Source organism: Equus quagga, chromosome 3 (genome assembly GCF_021613505.1).
Source record: "Equus quagga isolate Etosha38 chromosome 3, UCLA_HA_Equagga_1.0, whole genome shotgun sequence".
Classification (NCBI taxonomy): domain Eukaryota; kingdom Metazoa; phylum Chordata; class Mammalia; order Perissodactyla; family Equidae; genus Equus; species Equus quagga.
The window spans coordinates 155,364,819-155,381,855 of record NC_060269.1 but is presented as its reverse complement, the minus strand read 5'-3'; the positions used below and the strand labels follow the sequence as shown (position 1 = coordinate 155,381,855).

General features: G+C 45.8%; 1 protein-coding gene across 3 annotated transcripts in view; it reads left to right on the top strand.

Annotated features, from left to right (window-relative positions):
- Positions 1-16,559, top strand: part of PCGF3 (polycomb group ring finger 3) — a 66,709-nt gene extending 50,150 nt beyond the window's left edge. For all 3 annotated transcript variants that reach the window (XM_046656515.1, XM_046656513.1, XM_046656514.1), the window contains 3 exons: positions 3,246-3,383; positions 11,767-11,847; positions 12,432-16,559. In XM_046656515.1, coding sequence (XP_046512471.1) covers positions 3,246-3,383; positions 11,767-11,847; positions 12,432-12,479 — 267 coding nt within the window. In that variant the 3' untranslated portion in view covers positions 12,480-16,559. The remainder of the gene's footprint in view (positions 1-3,245; positions 3,384-11,766; positions 11,848-12,431) is intronic.
- The last annotated feature ends 478 nt before the right edge of the window (positions 16,560-17,037 follow it).

Sequence of the window (17,037 nt, the reverse complement as noted above, 5' to 3'; positions counted from 1 at the left end):
CCCTGTCTGCATGCTCTCTCCTGACTGGATGCCCTCCCCTGTCTGCACACCCTCCCCTGACTGGATGCCCTCCCCTATCTGCATGCCCTCTCCCGTCTGCACACCCTTTCCCGACTGGACGCCCTCTATGTCTGGATGCTGACGCTCGATGCTCCTGGGAACCAGACTGGGCTGCAGCCCCCAGTTTTTGTTCAACAGGGAGTTCAGAGGGGCTGCATCTCAGAACAGCAGCTGACTAAGCAGGTTGTGCGTCTGACCACCTCTGCTCTCATCCATCTGAGTGGCCCGTGTGCTCCCCTGACCCTGCTCCCCAGCGCTGCCTGGTGGGCTTGGCCCTCGCCCCGAGACTCGCCCGAGGAGCAGGCTTCCCAGGACGACTGGGCTCAAGCCCGCTTTCTCCCGAGGGAGACAAGCTCAGTAAGCTGCTGAGAGATGCCGCCGTGATCAGCCACTGTCTCGGAGAAGCTCTCAGCCAGCCATGCTGACCAGGTCTGCGCTCCCCCGTTTCAAGTCGCTCCCGGTACAGGCCCATCCCTTTCCTCTGGAGCTGAGTCGAGTTTTGGAGTTTTGTAGGATTTCTCTTTATCCTGGGAGTTCAGAGATTTCCGGGAATTCATCTCTTCCATTATTCTTGTTGTCATTTGGGTTCCACCTTCCGTCCTGAGGACCCTGGACTTCCTTCTGCTCAAGGAAACTTCCTTGTCTCTGGGTGTCACCTTCTGGAACTCCTGATCCACCCTCCACCTCTCGTGTTTAATCTCCCTCATTCTCTGGTGGTCGCCTTCATCCTGCAGTTTTCCACCTTAGAACACAGGCCTCAGCGCCCCTGTGTTGGGGTGTCTGTGCCTTTTGTGGGTTAGCAGCCTCTTGGTGGGCATGAGGACCACCTCCAGCCAGTGCTGCTGTGCCAGCCCTGCACACACGATACCCCAATGGGGCCAGGTTTAGTATTTCCTTTGGCTGATAATTTCTGATTTGACTGACTGTGGTCAGAAAGATGGGTCTGATGGTGCTCAGGCCTGGACACAGACACGGATGCATGAGTGTGCGTGTGCCTGAGAAGGCAGGCAGCTCTCTCACGTAGCATCGCCCCCATGGGCTGGACCTCACCATTTCTCATCATTCTGTCCATTTAAGTCTGTAACTAGGTGCTTTCAAGTTTGGAAAGTTTCCCATCCCTAGGGAGTTTTTTCCTATTAAGCTTTCTTTCTTAAAGTCTTACCTAATATTAGTACAGCTTTGTCAGCTTTCTTTTGATTAATATTTGCCTGGTATTCCAGTTTTGTAAATATCTTTCTTAAGTGCAACGATTTTTACAGCATAGACTGGGTTTTTTAAGAAAATCAAATCAGAAGATGCCTTTAGCTCACAACTTATTTTACATTCACAGTGATCTCTGGTGAGTTTGAGTTTATTTCTGCTGTCTTTGTGCTTTCCATTTATATTTTTATGCTCCCCCTTCTTGCCTTTTATTGAATTAGTAAGTGTTCTTTAATCTCTTTTTTGCCTGTACTTGGCAACGAATTGGCAAGTTGTATGAACTGCTTTTATTATTTTAGTGGTTATGAAATTCTAAAATGAATATTTACGTTTTTAAAAATTCCACGGTTTGTCTGAGTCTCTTCCTCTCTGCCAAGTGACACCAGGGCCATGCTCGCACGGCCTGGTGCCGCCCTCCTGCTTGGAGTGGGTCACTCGGTCCTCCTCATCTTCAGACGCAGACCGCTGCCCCTGGCTCCGGACCCGCCTCCCGGCTCCCGCTCCTCCCGCGTCGTCTTCCTCCCGGTCCAGGTTCTCTTCCTAAACTACAGCTCCCCCCAGTTATTTCCTGTTTTCATTTGCAAATAGCTTTATTTCATTCTCACTCTTGCATGATACTTTAGCTACTTATTTCCCGTCCCCACCTGGGCAGGCCCCTCCCCGCTAACGACCAGCGTGGAGACCTGCCCTTGCTGCCCTCAGCCACCCACCGTGCTCCGAGGTGCGGCCACCCTGTCCAAGTGCAGGTGTCCTTGACTCTCTTTTGCTTCTGACTGAGGCTTTGCCTTCCTTGGGCCTCCTTTTTCCCCTGGACCTCCTGTGACACGGCTCTTAGGCTCTTTGGTCTGTCTCTTACCTTCCTTCGAGTTGTTATTTTAATTGATATCTTTGTCTCTATACTTCTTTGGGGTAATTTCCTCAAATTGATCTTTCAGAAAATTGATCTGTCTTCAGCTGAGACTAATCTGTGGTTCAGCCAGCCATTGAGTTTTAATTTCAGTGAGGATGTTTTTTATTTTCAGAAGTTATATTTGGTTCTCTCTTATACCTGCCTGTTCTTTCTTCATGGTGTGTTACATCTTTAATTCCTTCTTTTGTATGTAGTAATTTTAGACATACATATTTCATTAATTCCTATCTTAATTCTTATGTCTGAATTTTGGGGTCTGACTGTGCCCTTTCTTGTGGCTGCTCCTGGGGAATCTCTTGCTCGTGGAGCTCTCTCCTGCGTGGCCTGGGGTTGTGCATCCTGGGCAGGTTCACGTTTGTGTGTACCAGGCACCCTCGATCCTAGAATCGCTTTCACTTGGTTTGTTATCTTGCGGCTCCTTGTCGCACACCGTACCCTTGAACCCACTGAACTGTTGAGCCTTCAAGAAGCAGCCATGACCTTTCGAACTTTGTGCCTTTGCTCATGGCTTTCCTCCGTGCAGGGGACTCTGCCTCTCTAGTGAGTTTGCTCTGTCCTGTCAAGGCCAAGCGCGATGCTATGTCCTTCATAAATCCTTCCTCGACGCGTTCGGGCAGATCAGTGGCCCTGCCACGGTGTTTGCTGTGTGTCTTTCCTCATCTTGCTGGCAGAGCCCTCAGCACAGCCTGTGGGGATGCGCATGTGTCCACTGGCCAGAAGCTTTCAGAACAGGACTCCAGTCCTTGTCACTTTCACTCAGAGACCAGCACAGTGCCTACAGTGAATAAATAATTCTCGAGTTTACTTTAAAGTACTATGTTAATAAGACAGAGTTAACAGTGTTAGATTATATCTCACAAAATGACAAACAGTAAACAGATTTTAAGATAATGTGTGTAAAATGATTGAAGTGAAATTCTTTTTCTGCACTGTTGAGGGTAAAACAGATTTCTGATATCCAAAAGTGAGCTTTCTTAGGTTTGGTGGAGTCAGTAGATATCTGAGGAAGCCTCCGGAGAGCAGCCCATGGCGCTCCTCGCGGCGAGGCCTGCCCAGCTGTGTCCTTCTCTTTAAGGTGAGCATCTGCCTGGAGTGCAACAGCAGCAAACTGCGCGGCTTGAAACGGAAGTGGATCCGCTGCTCGGCCCAAGCCACAGTCCTACATCTAAAGAAGTTCATCGCCAAAAAACTTAACCTTTCGTCTTTCAACGAGGTAGTAGCTGCACCGTGAATAGAAACTGTAACAAGTCATTTCCTATTTGTAATAGTGATACTTCTAAAGTTCTTTTGATTGTTTTGGTTTTTGGGGGGCGTTTTTTGTTTTTCTTAAAAATTGGCACCTGAGCTAACAACTGTTGCCAATCTATTTTTTTTTCTTTCTGCTTTTTCTCTCCAAATCCCCCCAGTACGTAGTTGTATATTTTTTTTAGTTGTGGGTCCTTCTAGTTGTGGCATGCGGATGCCGCCTCAACGTGGCCTGACAAGCGGTGCCATGTCTGCGCCCAGGATCCAAACCAGCGAAACCCTGGGCCGCCGCAGCAGAACCCACGAACTTAACCACTCGGCCACGGGGCCGGCCCCGGTTGTTTTTTTTCCAACAACTTTTTTTGAAGTTTTTTTTTTCTTTAAAGATTGGCACCTGGTCTGACATCCGTTGCCAGTCTTCTTTTTGTTTTTTCTTCTTCTTCTCCCGAAAGCTCTCCATACATAGTTGTATATTCTAGTTGTAGATCCTTCTGGTTGTGCTGAAGATTTTAAATCAGGAAAAAAATCTCTATTTGTCCTGCCTATCCCCGATAGCTTGATAGGAATAGCAGTGAGGGCCGTGGAAGGCCCAGAGACCATGACCGTGGGACTGCTGCTAATGGGAGAGAGAACGCCAAGGGGAGGAGGGTGATGAGATTGTTTAAAACATGTTAAAGGTTTTCACCACAAAGAGAAATTCTGTTCTTTAGCTTCACAAACGGATGGATGGATGGGTAGATGGGGGATGAATAGATAGATGGGTAGATAGATAAATACTTTCAGGTTGTGATCAAGGCTGAGAATAAGATAAACTGGTGGCCAGTGGTACACAGTGGGGTTGGGTGAGCACTTAGCTTAGGCGTCGTTGTGGGCCCTGGGGAGGTGGCGACACTTAGCTAAGACGTGAATTGTCAGCGGGAGCCAGCTGTGCATAAATCAATGTCAAGAGAAGGCGGCGGGGGCCTTCAACAGGGAATACATCATTTGAGGTATAGTTTTAAAGTGGTCCTCAGGCTGTGAGGAAAATGAATTGTTGATATGCAGAAATGGAAGCAGGAGAGGCCAATCGGGGGTGAGGGGCCTATGGCAGGAGTCCCAGGAGGGAGGGACCAGGGGAGCACAGTGAGGATGGAGACAGGTAGATGGACTGCAGATGTGTTCCAGAGAGAGTAGTGGGCTGAACAGTTGCCCCCAAAAAGATGTGTCCACATCCTAACTTCCAGAACCTGTAAATATAACCTTTTCTTGAAAAAAGATATTTTCAGATATAATTAAGTTAGGAATCTCATGATGGAATAATCCTGGATTGTCTGGGTGGACCGTAAATCCAATGACAAGTGTCCTTACGAGAGTGTGGCAGAGGGAAATTTGAGCCGCACAGAGGAGAAGGTGATGTGAGGACAGAGACAGAGATTAGAGTGCGGGGACCACGAGCCAAGGGACTCCTGGAGCCACCCGAAGCCACCCGAAGCTGGAAGAGGCAGGAAGGAGCTTCCCCAGCGCCTCGGAGGGAGGACCCACCCCTGGTCTCAGACTGCTGGCCTCCACGTCTGAGAGAAAGTAGATTCCTGCGTTTTAAGCCATCAAGTTCGTGGTCCTTGGTCTCAGCTGCCACAGGAAACCAGAACAGATTTTGGTACCAGGAAGCAGAGTGCTGCTGTAACAAACACCTGAAAATGTGGAAATGACTTTGGAAGTGGATAATAGGCAGAGGCTGGAAAGATTCTGAGAAACACAATAAAAAAAGCCTAGATTGCCTTGGAGAGACTGTTGCTGGAAACTGGGTCATTAAAGATGATTCTGATGATAGCCCAGAAGGAAGTGAGGAATGTGGTAGAGAAAGCTTCTGTCATCTTAGAAGGGACATATCGCCACAAACAGAATGTTGGTAGAAATAGGAAGAGTAAAGACACTTCTGATGAGAACTGATACGGAAAAGAGGAGCATAGTGTTGGAAACAGGAAGAAAAGTGATCCTTGTCACGTGATGGGAGAAAGCATGGCCGAATTATGTTCTCCAGTTGTGTGGAAAATAGAGCTTGGAAGTGATGAGCTTGGAGATTTAGCTGAGATTTCCAAGCAAAGTGTGGAAGGTGTGGTCTAGTGTCCTCTTGTTGCTTGTAATAAAATATGAGAGGAGAAAGATGAATTCAGGCAGGAACTGCTAAGCAAAAAAGAACCACCACCTGATGATTTGGAAGATTCACAGCCTGTTCAGATTGCAAAAGATGGTGATATTAGAAGTTCCGCTGTTAGGGAAGCATGCTCTGGAGAAAAGGCCAAGGGTATGGCAGCACAACCTTCTGAAGAGATTAGTTCTGTGACTCATAGTGGCTCAACCATCTCACAGAACCTGGGAGTGGAGAAGAGTTATCCAGGAAAGATCTGTGGAGAATCTTCACATCTATTGGCCTGGATTCGTGTTGTACATGGAGACCCACAAAGTTGTTGAGAATGTTGTATCAGCAGAAATGTCCCCAGCTTGGACTGAAGGGGTCAGAGACAGGAAGAAATGAGAGAAGACTTATCAAATTTCCAAAATTCTGCATGCAGGAAATAGACTGATAGAGCCACTTGGCTGCAAATATGAACTACCCTTCAAGAAAAGGGAACAGTGACTCCAAGGGCAGAGCCTTGGGCCCAGAGGGTGAGGCCATCGTGGGCCCAGAGGGCAGAAACTCCGCCCACAGTGGTGTGTTCTCAGATCTTGAAACTTCATGGATTTTTCCCTGCCAGATTTCAAACTTGCTTGAGACCAGTGACCCCTTTATGCCTAACATATGTCCCTTTTGCAATAGGAATATCTATCCTGTGCCTGTCCCACCGTTTATTTGGGAGCAGATAACATGTTTTCTAGTTTGCAGGTCCACAGCTAGAGAGGAATTTTGCCCCAGGATGGCTCATACCCAGAGTCTCACCCAGACCTGATTCATATGATTTAGAAGATAAGACCAGGGACTTTTGAGCTGATGATATCTAGACGAGATTTTGGAATTTGGAGTTGATGCTGGAATGGGTTGAGATTCCTGGGGATGTTGGGATGGGGTGAATGTATTTTGCATGTGGGATGGATGTCGATTTTGAGAGGCCAGAGGCAGACTGTAGTCCGTTGAATGGTGGCTCCATTAAAAGATACGTCCATTTCCTAACCCCAAAACATGTGAATGTGACTTTATTTGAAAAAAGGTCTTTACAAATATGTTAAGAATCTTGAGATGAAGAGATCATCCTGGATTATCTGGGTGGGCCCTAAAGCCAATGACAAGGGTCCTTATAAGAGAAAGGCAGACACAAATTGTCTCAATAGATTTTAAAAGATAAATATCATACCAAGTATCTTCTCTGACCACAATGGCATAAAGTTAGAAGTGAGTAACAAAAGGAAAACTGGAAAATTTACAAAATTGTAGAAATTAGCCAACTCATTTTTAAACAACCGGTAGATCAAAGAAGAAATGAAAGAGATGTTAGAAAATACTTAGAGACAAATGAAAACAAAACACAGTAAAACCAAAATGTATGAGACAGTGAAAGCAGTGCTAAGAGAGAAATATATTATAGCTATAAATGCTTGCATTAAAAACAAGAAAGATCTCAAATTAACAACCTAAATTCACAGCATAAGAAACTAGGAAGAAGGGAGCCAGCCCCATGGCCAAGTGGTTAAAGTTCCACACGCTCCACTTTGGCAGCCCGAGTTTGAGGGTTCGGATCCCAGATGTGGACCTACTCCACTCATCAGCCATGTTGTGGTGGCATCCCACATACAAAATGGAGGAAGATTGGCACAGATGTTAGCTCAGGGCTAATCTTCCTCAATTAAAAAAACAGGAAGATTGGCAACAGATGTTAGCTCAGGGCTAATCTTCCTCAATTAAAAAAACAGGAAGATTGGCAATGGATGTTAGTTCAGGGCAAATCTTCCTTACCAAAACAAAAACAAAAACAAAAACCTAAACAATAACAACATCTCCTTCTTCTGGAATTAAAAAAAAACTAGAATAAGAACAAACTAAACCCAAATAATAAATATTATAGCAGAGATAAGCAACATAGAGAATAGAAAAACAATAGAGAAAAATCAGTGGTTCTTCAGAAAGATCAACAAAATGACAAACTTTTAGCTAGCTGGACTAAGAAAAAAAAGAGAAGGCTCAAATTACTAAAATCTGAAATGAAAGGAGGGACATTACTACTGATTCTACAGAAATAAAAAAGGTTATAATAGAGTGCTGTGGGCAGTTGTACACCAACAAATTGGATAGCCTAGGTGAAACTGACAAATTCCTAGAAACACAGAACCAAGACAACTGAATCACGAAGAAATAGAGAATCTGAGTCCTGTAACTAGTAAGGAGATTGAATCAGTAATCTAAAGTCTCCCAACAAGAAAAGCCCTGGACCCAGTGGCTTCACTGGTAAATTCTACCAAACAAGTAAAGAAGAACTAGCACCAATCCTTCTCAAACTTTTCCAGAAAATTGAACAGGAGGGAACCCTTTCTAATTCATTCTATGAGGCCAGCATCACCCGATACCAAAGCCCAATAAAGACACCACAAGAAAAGAAAACTGCAGACCAATATCCTGTATGAACATTGATGCAAAAATCCTCAACAAAATACTAGCAAACGGAATTCAGCAGCATATTAAAAGGATTATACACCATGACCAAATGGGATCTATTCCTGGAATGCAAGGATGGCTCAACATATGAAATCGGTAGGTGTAATACACCACATTAACAGAGTGAAGGAAAAACCATGTAATCATTTCAATTGATGCAGAAAAAGCATTTGACAATATTCAACACCCTTTCAAGATAAAAGCGCTCAACTAGGAAGAGAAGCCATAGATGAAAGTAAAATAAAATAAAAGCCCTGTGTGGAAACCCACTACAAGCATCATGCTGAGTGGTGAGAGACTGAAAGCTTTTTCTCCATGACCAGGAACAAGGCAAGGGTGCCCACTTTCACCCCTTCAGTTAGGCAAGGAAAAGAAAGAAAACACATCCAAATCAGAAAGGAAGAATTAAAATTTCTCTGTTTGCAGATATGATCTTATATGAAGAAAATCCTAAAGATCACACACACACACAAACCATTAGAACTAATAAATGAATTCAGCAAGGTAGCAAGATACAAAATCCACACAGAAATCAGTTGCATTTCTGTGCACAAGCAGTGAACAATCTGAAAAGGAAATGACAGAACAGTTCCCTTCACAAGAACCTCACAAAGAATGAAATACTTAGGAATTATCTTAAGCAAGGAGATGAAAGACTCATACAGTGAAAACCACAAAACATTGCTGAAAGAAATTGAAGAAGACAGAAATAAGTGAAAACACATCCCAAGTTCATGGCCTGGACATAATGTTGTGGAAATGCCAGTAGCACCAAAGTGACGCATGGATTCAGTGTGACTCCTATCAAAATCCCAGTGAGGGTTTGAAGAAATTCAAAAACCATCTAAACTTCATGCAAAATCTCAAGGGACACAAATAGCCAAAATAACCTTGAAAAAGAACAAAACTGGAGGACTCACTCTTCCTGATTTCAAAACCTACCACAAAGCTATGATAATTAGAACAGTGTGGTACTGGCGTAAGGACAGACATATAGACCAAAGGAGTAGAGTAAAGAGCCCAGAAATAAACCCTCACATATACGGTCAGATGATTTTTGACAAGGGTGCCAAGACCATTCAATAGGGAAAAAACAGTCTTTTCAACAAATAGCACTGAGAAAACTGGATATCCACATGCAAAAGAATGAACTTGGACCCTTACCTCACACCTTGTATGAAAATTAACTCAAAATGCATCAAGGACCTAAACATAAGACCTAAAACAATAAAACCTTAAAAGAAAACATAGGAGAAAGCTTCATGACATTGGTTTTGGCAGTGACTTCTTGGATGTGACACCAAATGCATAGACAGCAAGAGGAAAAAGAGACAAATTGTACATCCTGAAAATTAAAAAATTTGGTACAAAGTAGGAGAAACTATTTGCAAGTCATGTATCTGTTAAGGGATTACCATCTAGAATATACAGAGAATTCCTAAAACTCAACACACAAAAAAAAACCTGATTCAAAAGTGGGCAAAGGACTTGAATAGACATTTCTCCAAAGAAGATATGCGATTGGGCAATAAGCACATGAAATGATGCTCAACATCACGAATCATTAAGGAAATGCAAATCCAAAGTACAGTGAAATACCATCTCACACCCATAGGATGGCTGCTGTAGAATAAATAAATAATGTGTTGTCAAGGATATGGGGAAACTGGAACCCTGTGCACTGTTGTGAGGAGTGTAAAATGGTACAGCCACTGTGGAAAACAGTATGGAGGTTCCTCAAAAAATTAAACACAGAATTACCGTATGATCCAGCAATTCCACTTCTGGGTATAAACCTGAAAGAATTGAAACGGTCTCAAAGAGGTGTTTGTACACTCATGTTTACATCAGCGTTATTCACAGTAACGAAAGCTTGGAAGCAGCCCAAGTGTCCATCAGCAGGTGAATGGATAAACAAATGTGGTCCATCCATGCAGTGGAACACTATTCAGCCTTAAAATGGAAGGAAATCCTGCAATATGCTACAACATGGATGGACCTTGAGGACATTGTACTCAGTGAAATAAGCCAGTCACAAAAAGACAAACATTGTAGTATTCCACTTCTATGAGATCCTAGAATAGTCAGATCCACAGAGACAGAGAGTATGGTGGTTGGCAGGGACTGGGCTGGGGTGGGTGGGGAGATGGGGAGTCAGTGTTCAATGAGGAGAGTTTCAGTTTCACAAGATGAAAAAGTTCTGGAGATGCATGGTGGTGATGGCTGCACAATGTGAATGTGCTTAATACCACTGAACGGTGCACTGAAAAATGGTTAAGACAGTAAATTTTATGTGCATTTTAGCACAATTTTTTTAGAAAACAATCAGAAGGAATGAACTATTGACACACACACACCCACATACACACAACGCTGACAACACCAAATGGTGACGAGGATGTGGAGCAACAGGGACTCTCACTCGCTGCTGCTGGGAATGCAGAAATGCTCTCACCATGCGATCCAGCAGTCACGCTCCTTGGTATTTGCCCAAGGGAGTTGAAAACTCATGTCCACACAACACCTGCACACAGATGTGTATAGCAGCTTCATTCATAACTGCCAAAACTTGGAAGCAACCAAGATGCCCTTCAGTAGGTGGGTAGATCAGTAAACTGTGCTCCATCCGGACAATGGAATATTATTCAGTGGTAAAAATAAGTGAGCTATCAAGCCATGAAAAGACATGGAGGAACCTTAAATATGCATGTTACTAAGTGAAAGAAGCCAGTCTGAAAAGGCTACACACTGTATGGTTCCAACTCTATGACATTCTGGAAAGGCCAAAACTATAGAGACAGTGAAAGATGAGTGGGTGTCAGGGTGTGGGGAGGGAGAGCAAATAGGCACTGTGTGGTGGACACACGTCATTATACACTGTCTGGACCCAGAGGAGGCACCACCCCAAGAACGAGGCTCCTGAGAGCTCTGGACTTGGGGTGATGCCGGCCTGTCCACCTGGGTTTGCCGACTGTAACAGATATGCTCTCTGGTGGGCCATGTTGACAGTGAGGGGTCATGTGTGAGGATGGGGTAAGTGGGAACTCTGTACCCTCTGTTCAGTTTTGCTGTGAACCTAAAACTGCTCTAAAATAGTCTTTTTTAAAAAAGAAAGGAAAAAGACCATCTGGGGAGCATATTACCTTTTTCCACTGAGGTGAGAGGGACAAACTTGGCCAAGAGGTGGACTGAGGTGGGGAGAGTAGAAGGACAGGGTCCTCTTTGTGGGGGAGCAGCCTAGGGGCTGCAGCCCGTGGCAGGGGGATGTCATGGCGGATGTGGACCAAAGCTCCCAGTTGGCAGGTGTGAACAGAGGCCCCCCAGTTGGTGGGTGTGGACAGAGGCCCCTCCTCTTGTTGGCAGGTGTGAACTGAGGCCCCCCCAATTGGTGGGTGGGGACAGAGGTTCCCCCCAGTGGGCAGGTGTGGACAGAGGCTCCTCAGTTGATGGGTATGAACAGAGGTTCCCCCCCGTGGGCGGGTGTGGCTTAGAGGCCCCTGGTGGGCAGGTGTGGACAAGACGTCCCCAGTGCTCTGTGCGCTCCCAGGTGGGATCAGAAGGGCCTTCCGAGTCCGCCCTCCCACCTGTGCTGCCCAGAGACAGGCATGTGGCTCCATAGCTGACAGAAACATCTGTGGGGGGCCTGGAAGAATTGGTACAGACCAGTGGCCTGTGTCCCAAGTGCCAAGCCCTCAGCCCCCTGACCGAAGCCTTCTTCTCCCACCAGCTGGACATTTTATGCAATGAGGAAATCCTGGGCAAGGACCACACACTCAAGTTTGTGGTTGTCACAAGGTGGAGATTCAAGGTGAGAGTTGTCTCCTTGTAATGATGTTTTGTTTGATTTTCAGAATCCGCTATGAATGGCAACTACTTTTCTGAGCATATTTTTATCTAAGAGCCTAGAAATGACAATTCAGTCACAGGACTGTCGTCAAATGCAGTCACTCTGAAACCATCAGCCCCAGAGTCAGCATGGCCCAAGGAAGGTGCAGTTCCCAGGCAAGCCCGGCAGCGCCCGGCCCAGGCTCCGACTCACCCCAGCCCTCCTGGGCGAGGTGACCAGTGTCCTGTGACGATCTGGGGAGGGAGTGGCCGCTGCAGTCAGAGGGTACCCCTCGAGCCTTTGGAAGCAGGGGGCGAGCCAGGGCTGACCTTGAGCCTGGGCTGAGGGTCCAAGGAAGCAGGAGGTCCAGAGAGAAGGGGCAGCATCAGTGGAGGAGTGCCGGGTTCCCTTGGCCACAGAGCAAGGGGCTTGTTCCTCTCGGCCTCTGCTGCGCCTGACTGCGCATCACAGCCGAGGCGAGTGTGTCCCTAGCATGTTTGGGTGGCGTCGTGGCCTGTGTCTTCTCGTGCCCCCGCTAAGAGCGACTCTGCCGGCTTGTCTTACAGAAGGCGCCGCTCCTGCTGCACTACAGACCCAAGATGGACTTGCTGTGAGCGCCGGCAGCACGGCAGGAGGCAGCCTCGCACCCGGGGCCAGTGAGCGCGGGGGCAGGACCACGACCGCGCTGTGGAATGTTGCCTCCGGGTGTCGTGTGGACCAGACTTCTGAATAGAGAATATTTATAACTTTTGTATGAGAGAATTCCCACTCAGCCAGACACTACCAGCACCACGTCGCAGGTGATGAAGCGCTCCACCGTCTCGCGCAGCTCGGCCGCGCTGCTGTAGCTTCGGCTCGCGGCTGGAGGGCGGTGCAGTAAGGCACATTCTGTCCTGACACGCAGGACCTTTGCTCGCTTCCCAGGTCTTGAAAATCTTGGTCATTTCAGTTTAGTTTATAAATTAAGTTTCACGATAAGCCTCAAAAATACTTGTATGTTTATTGAATACTTCCTAAGTTATTGAAAAAATATCTTTTCATGGTGAATGATATTTATGTTGCCTTTAGCTTCCTGAAGACTGCGAAGATATATAAAAATTTAATTTAAAAGCATACCAAAAGAGGTTTCCATTAATATTATGAGTCAACCATGGTATTTACTTTTCCACAGTTCAAAACATAACGAGGCCAAGAGCTCCCCTGACTCGCCTCGTGCGGTGTGGTGTCCTCAGCCCCCATAGCTCCACCGACACGCTGGGGGCCAGGCAGCCCTGTGGCGGGAGAGACTCTGTCCCGCTGCCCCCCGAAATGGACACGGCTGAGACTTGGTGCTCACCGTCCCTGGCACGCCCAGCTGGTAGACCAGAGGTCGTTTGTCCAGCTTACTGCTGGTCTGTTGAACAACTGTTGTGAAAAACGGCTTTTATTGAACAGGGCACAGATTGTTCCGTGCCATCGTTTAATCTCCTACTCATTCTTTCCCATTTTCATTCTGCTGAAGAGAGGTGGTGGCGTTTGTGGAGGGGCTTTTCCATCAGACGAGCGGTGCCGCCCTGCGAGGGCGTCTGCTCCGGCAGCTCCAGGTGTGCAGACGCCTGGTTCCCACCACGTCCACCCTCCCCTCCTCTCTGCTCATGGAAAGAGCTCGCACACTTCGTGGCTGCTAATGGGCCAAGCACAGGAGCAGGGGGGTAGCGGAGTGCCCGGGGGAGTGCGCCGTGCGGCAGCAGCTGCTTGTCCAGTGACTTGATGACCTATAACGCCGGTCACAGGCAGCACACACTCGGTTACCCCCTCCTCCTCCCAAATGTTAATATGTTTGTGGATTTAGAGAATAAACTGCCAGCACATAGATATCTGTTACTTTAAAATGGTGTAAAGGCAAGAATGAGGAGACAGGACCAGTCCTCTGGAGCCATCACAGTCGTCCTGGAGCTTCCTTGTCACCTCCGTCCGTGTGTCCTCTGACTTCCCAGTGAGCTTCAGGTCCTCCTCCTTTTCTGGTGGGAGTGGCTCACCCACCGCCCTTGTCAGTGGACAGGTCTCTGATGGTGGCCCCGAGGGCTGGGTTTTCCAGGAAGTATTTCATCTTAGTGACTAGAATCTTTTCTTGAATTTGCTTTGAAAGTTAAAGTTGCGCTCATCAACATTCAATTTTGTTTGTTTTCTTCTGCTTCCTGTTTTACATACATGAATGTCAGAAGCAGCTACTGAGACCTAGTCTAAAGGATGAGAAAAACATTCAAATTAATTCAGTCCAAGTGATTTTAATGTAAGGTCTTTTAAAAACATAAAAACAACTTCTTTGTTAGGAATTGATCAAAATTTGCCTTTTTATTTAAGCCCATTAACTGCCAGTGGTGTTTGAATTTTTCAATTACCTAAGCTTGCTATTCATCCAAATCACATTTAGAGTTATTCTACACAGTTTAATGAGTAGATGTGTGTGAGTAAATATTACCTGTCTACCTCAAAAGATACCTTACTGCTGAAGCATTCTGTAAAACCACGTTATCACAATGCAGTTTTAAGTGTAACATTAGAATTTAGGTATTTTCCTGTGTGGTGAAAGTAAGGAAGGATTAAACAGTATGAGCATCCAAATTCAAATAAAATTAATTCACAGTTCAGATTAAACTTAATATCGCTGTAATAATCTCATATTATATATTTGTAACTTTGTAGCTATCTTTGAAATCACTTGAATTTGCTATGGTGCTAAGTTGATATATTTAAATATACAGAGAGGTGGAGATAAGTCGGAGCCAGTATTAACATCTCCAGCTGGTTGCTGACCGCTCTTGTGTGACCCGCTTTTGTAATCGTGTTAACCTGATGAAACCTCAGCAGCAAAAGTACCTATTTTTCTAAGATGTCCTCCTGCAGACCGCCTTCACTACAGGGCGATCCCTGGTGGCCTCCGGCCGCTTTGGTCTGACGCGGCCTTATGAAGACTGCAGCCTGGTGAACCCTGCCGTCGGGAAGCTTCAGGGGTCTCCTTCATTTTGTCATGCTTTCATTTAACATCAAAAGCCTGAATTTTATTTTTTCCAGCATGAAAGCCAGGATCAGTTACTGATTGGACCCTCTGAAGGTTTTAGCAGTGGAGTTGCTGTGGAGGAGTTTCACAGCTGCTGTGCTGGGGAGACTCGTGCTGTTCAGCTCCCGCCCCACATCGCTGTCAGCACCGGTGGGACCCTCGCTAGACACCGTTTTCATGGAAATAGAAAATTCAGATAGAATATATAATATTAAATTTAAGATTTGGGGGGTTAAAAAAAACTTTATAAAATTATTTATTCTATTTTAAGCCTTCTATCGTATTTTCCCATCCAATCGTTTGGTTTCAGTGGTCCAGCTTTATTTACAGGCATATAAAATGAAATTGTGAGATGTTTTGCAAGCTTCTTCTTTTTACTTTGAGTAGCTTTTAATTTGTATGTTTTTGTTTTATATGGATGAAGAGCATTGTTTATGCTTTTGTGCAATAGGTTCCAATATGCGTTTATTAGATGTTTAAATTGCAATGTAGCATCTATTCTGCTAAATTGAAAGGGAATGTAGGTGGAACTTCAAAATATATACATTCAGCTATTTGGTTTTTCCTTTTTCATTGTTGCTATTATAAGAACACAGTTATCATCAGGATTGTGCGTGTGCCTGTGCAAGAATACCTGTCAGCAATATTTAAATATAAGTGACGGGGCAGGCAGCCGTGAAGTGATGTGTGGCGCCATCGTAGGCCAGCCTCATGGCTGCCCGGGGTTTGTGCCCTCGACCCGCCTGCTCACGGCCCTGGATGCACCACCCCCGTAGGACCCCACACGTGACGGTGCTACTTCCCCGGGGCTCCTGAGCCTCCAGGCTCGGCCTCCGATGCCTCCTCGTGGCATTCCAAGTCTTAGAAATTCGTTTGGTTCTTTTCTCAAAGCGCACAGGATAGTGTTTTACAGTGATTTGAAATGTGTCATTGGATAGGAATGAGCCAGCTGATGTCTACGTTGTGCGTGAATATTCAATGTGCTCTCCAAATATTGAAAATAAATTTAGTGCCGATAGCAAAATCACAAAAAACCCAGTTTCTCTGTTTCCTCAGGAAATCATTTACACTCCACCGCATCACACGTGACCTTAGCGTGATAAACCAGTGTGTTTCTCTGCCTTGGTATTTAAACACACTCAGTAAATATCAAACTACAGCGTAGTCTTTACGAAGATCCCATCCCTGCCGGACGGGCAGTGCATGGCCAGCCCGGGCCAGGGCGTCGTGTGTAACTCACCACGTCCGCGAGCACGTCTGAGGATGGACTGCAGTGTGGGTGCCCCCAGCGTGTGTAGCATTAGTGTAAATGTCTATCCAGCAACATAATTGGGTGTAAGAAAACCATTTTCCCAAAGGATGTGGGTTCAGGGTGAGGTGGTGCTGAGCCGGCCCGCCATGCGTGGCAACGTGGAAGCTGTCGCTGTTTATGAAGATGACAATGCAGATACATATTTTTGACTGTTTAATTTGAAAGTTTACATTTTTTATGCTTTGTGTTGGTGTGTAATTTTTGTACTCGGTGGCTAGTTTTTGTCTAAAATCTTTTTTGGAATATTGCTTAAACGTTTTGATTTTATGATAGTGAAGCTTGTATTCAGTGTTTTGCCAATTAATATTATATGCTTGTAATAAAAGCAAAAGAAAAACTTAACTCAAATTCTTTCCGCCTGGAAATTTATTACCTGAAGTATTTGTGAGAGTATTTGTACAGTAGAGGGTCAGACGGGGTAACAAACACGACAGCTGTTGGTGCAGACTGCAGGCACGTATGTGCACATGCACACAGCACACGCTAGTGTAAGACGGGGTGATGGAAACACCACAGGTGTTGGTGCAGACTGCAGGCACGTATGTGCACATGCACACACCACACGCTCCGTGCCCACCGCGCCCATCCTAAGCGCTCACAGCTTAGCTACCGTGGTCACTTTGCTCCACGTGGTGTCTGAATGTCATCGTGGGTGCAGAGCTTCCGTTAAATCAGTGCAGCGTTTGGTACCAGAGGTCTGAGGCAACTCTGTCCACACTGTGCATCTGTTTGCTTGGAGAGAGAACTTTGGTTTAGAGCTTCATGTGCTGATGAAAGTAGTGTTAACTAGATCCTGCGAATTCTGTGGGTGGGCTGACGG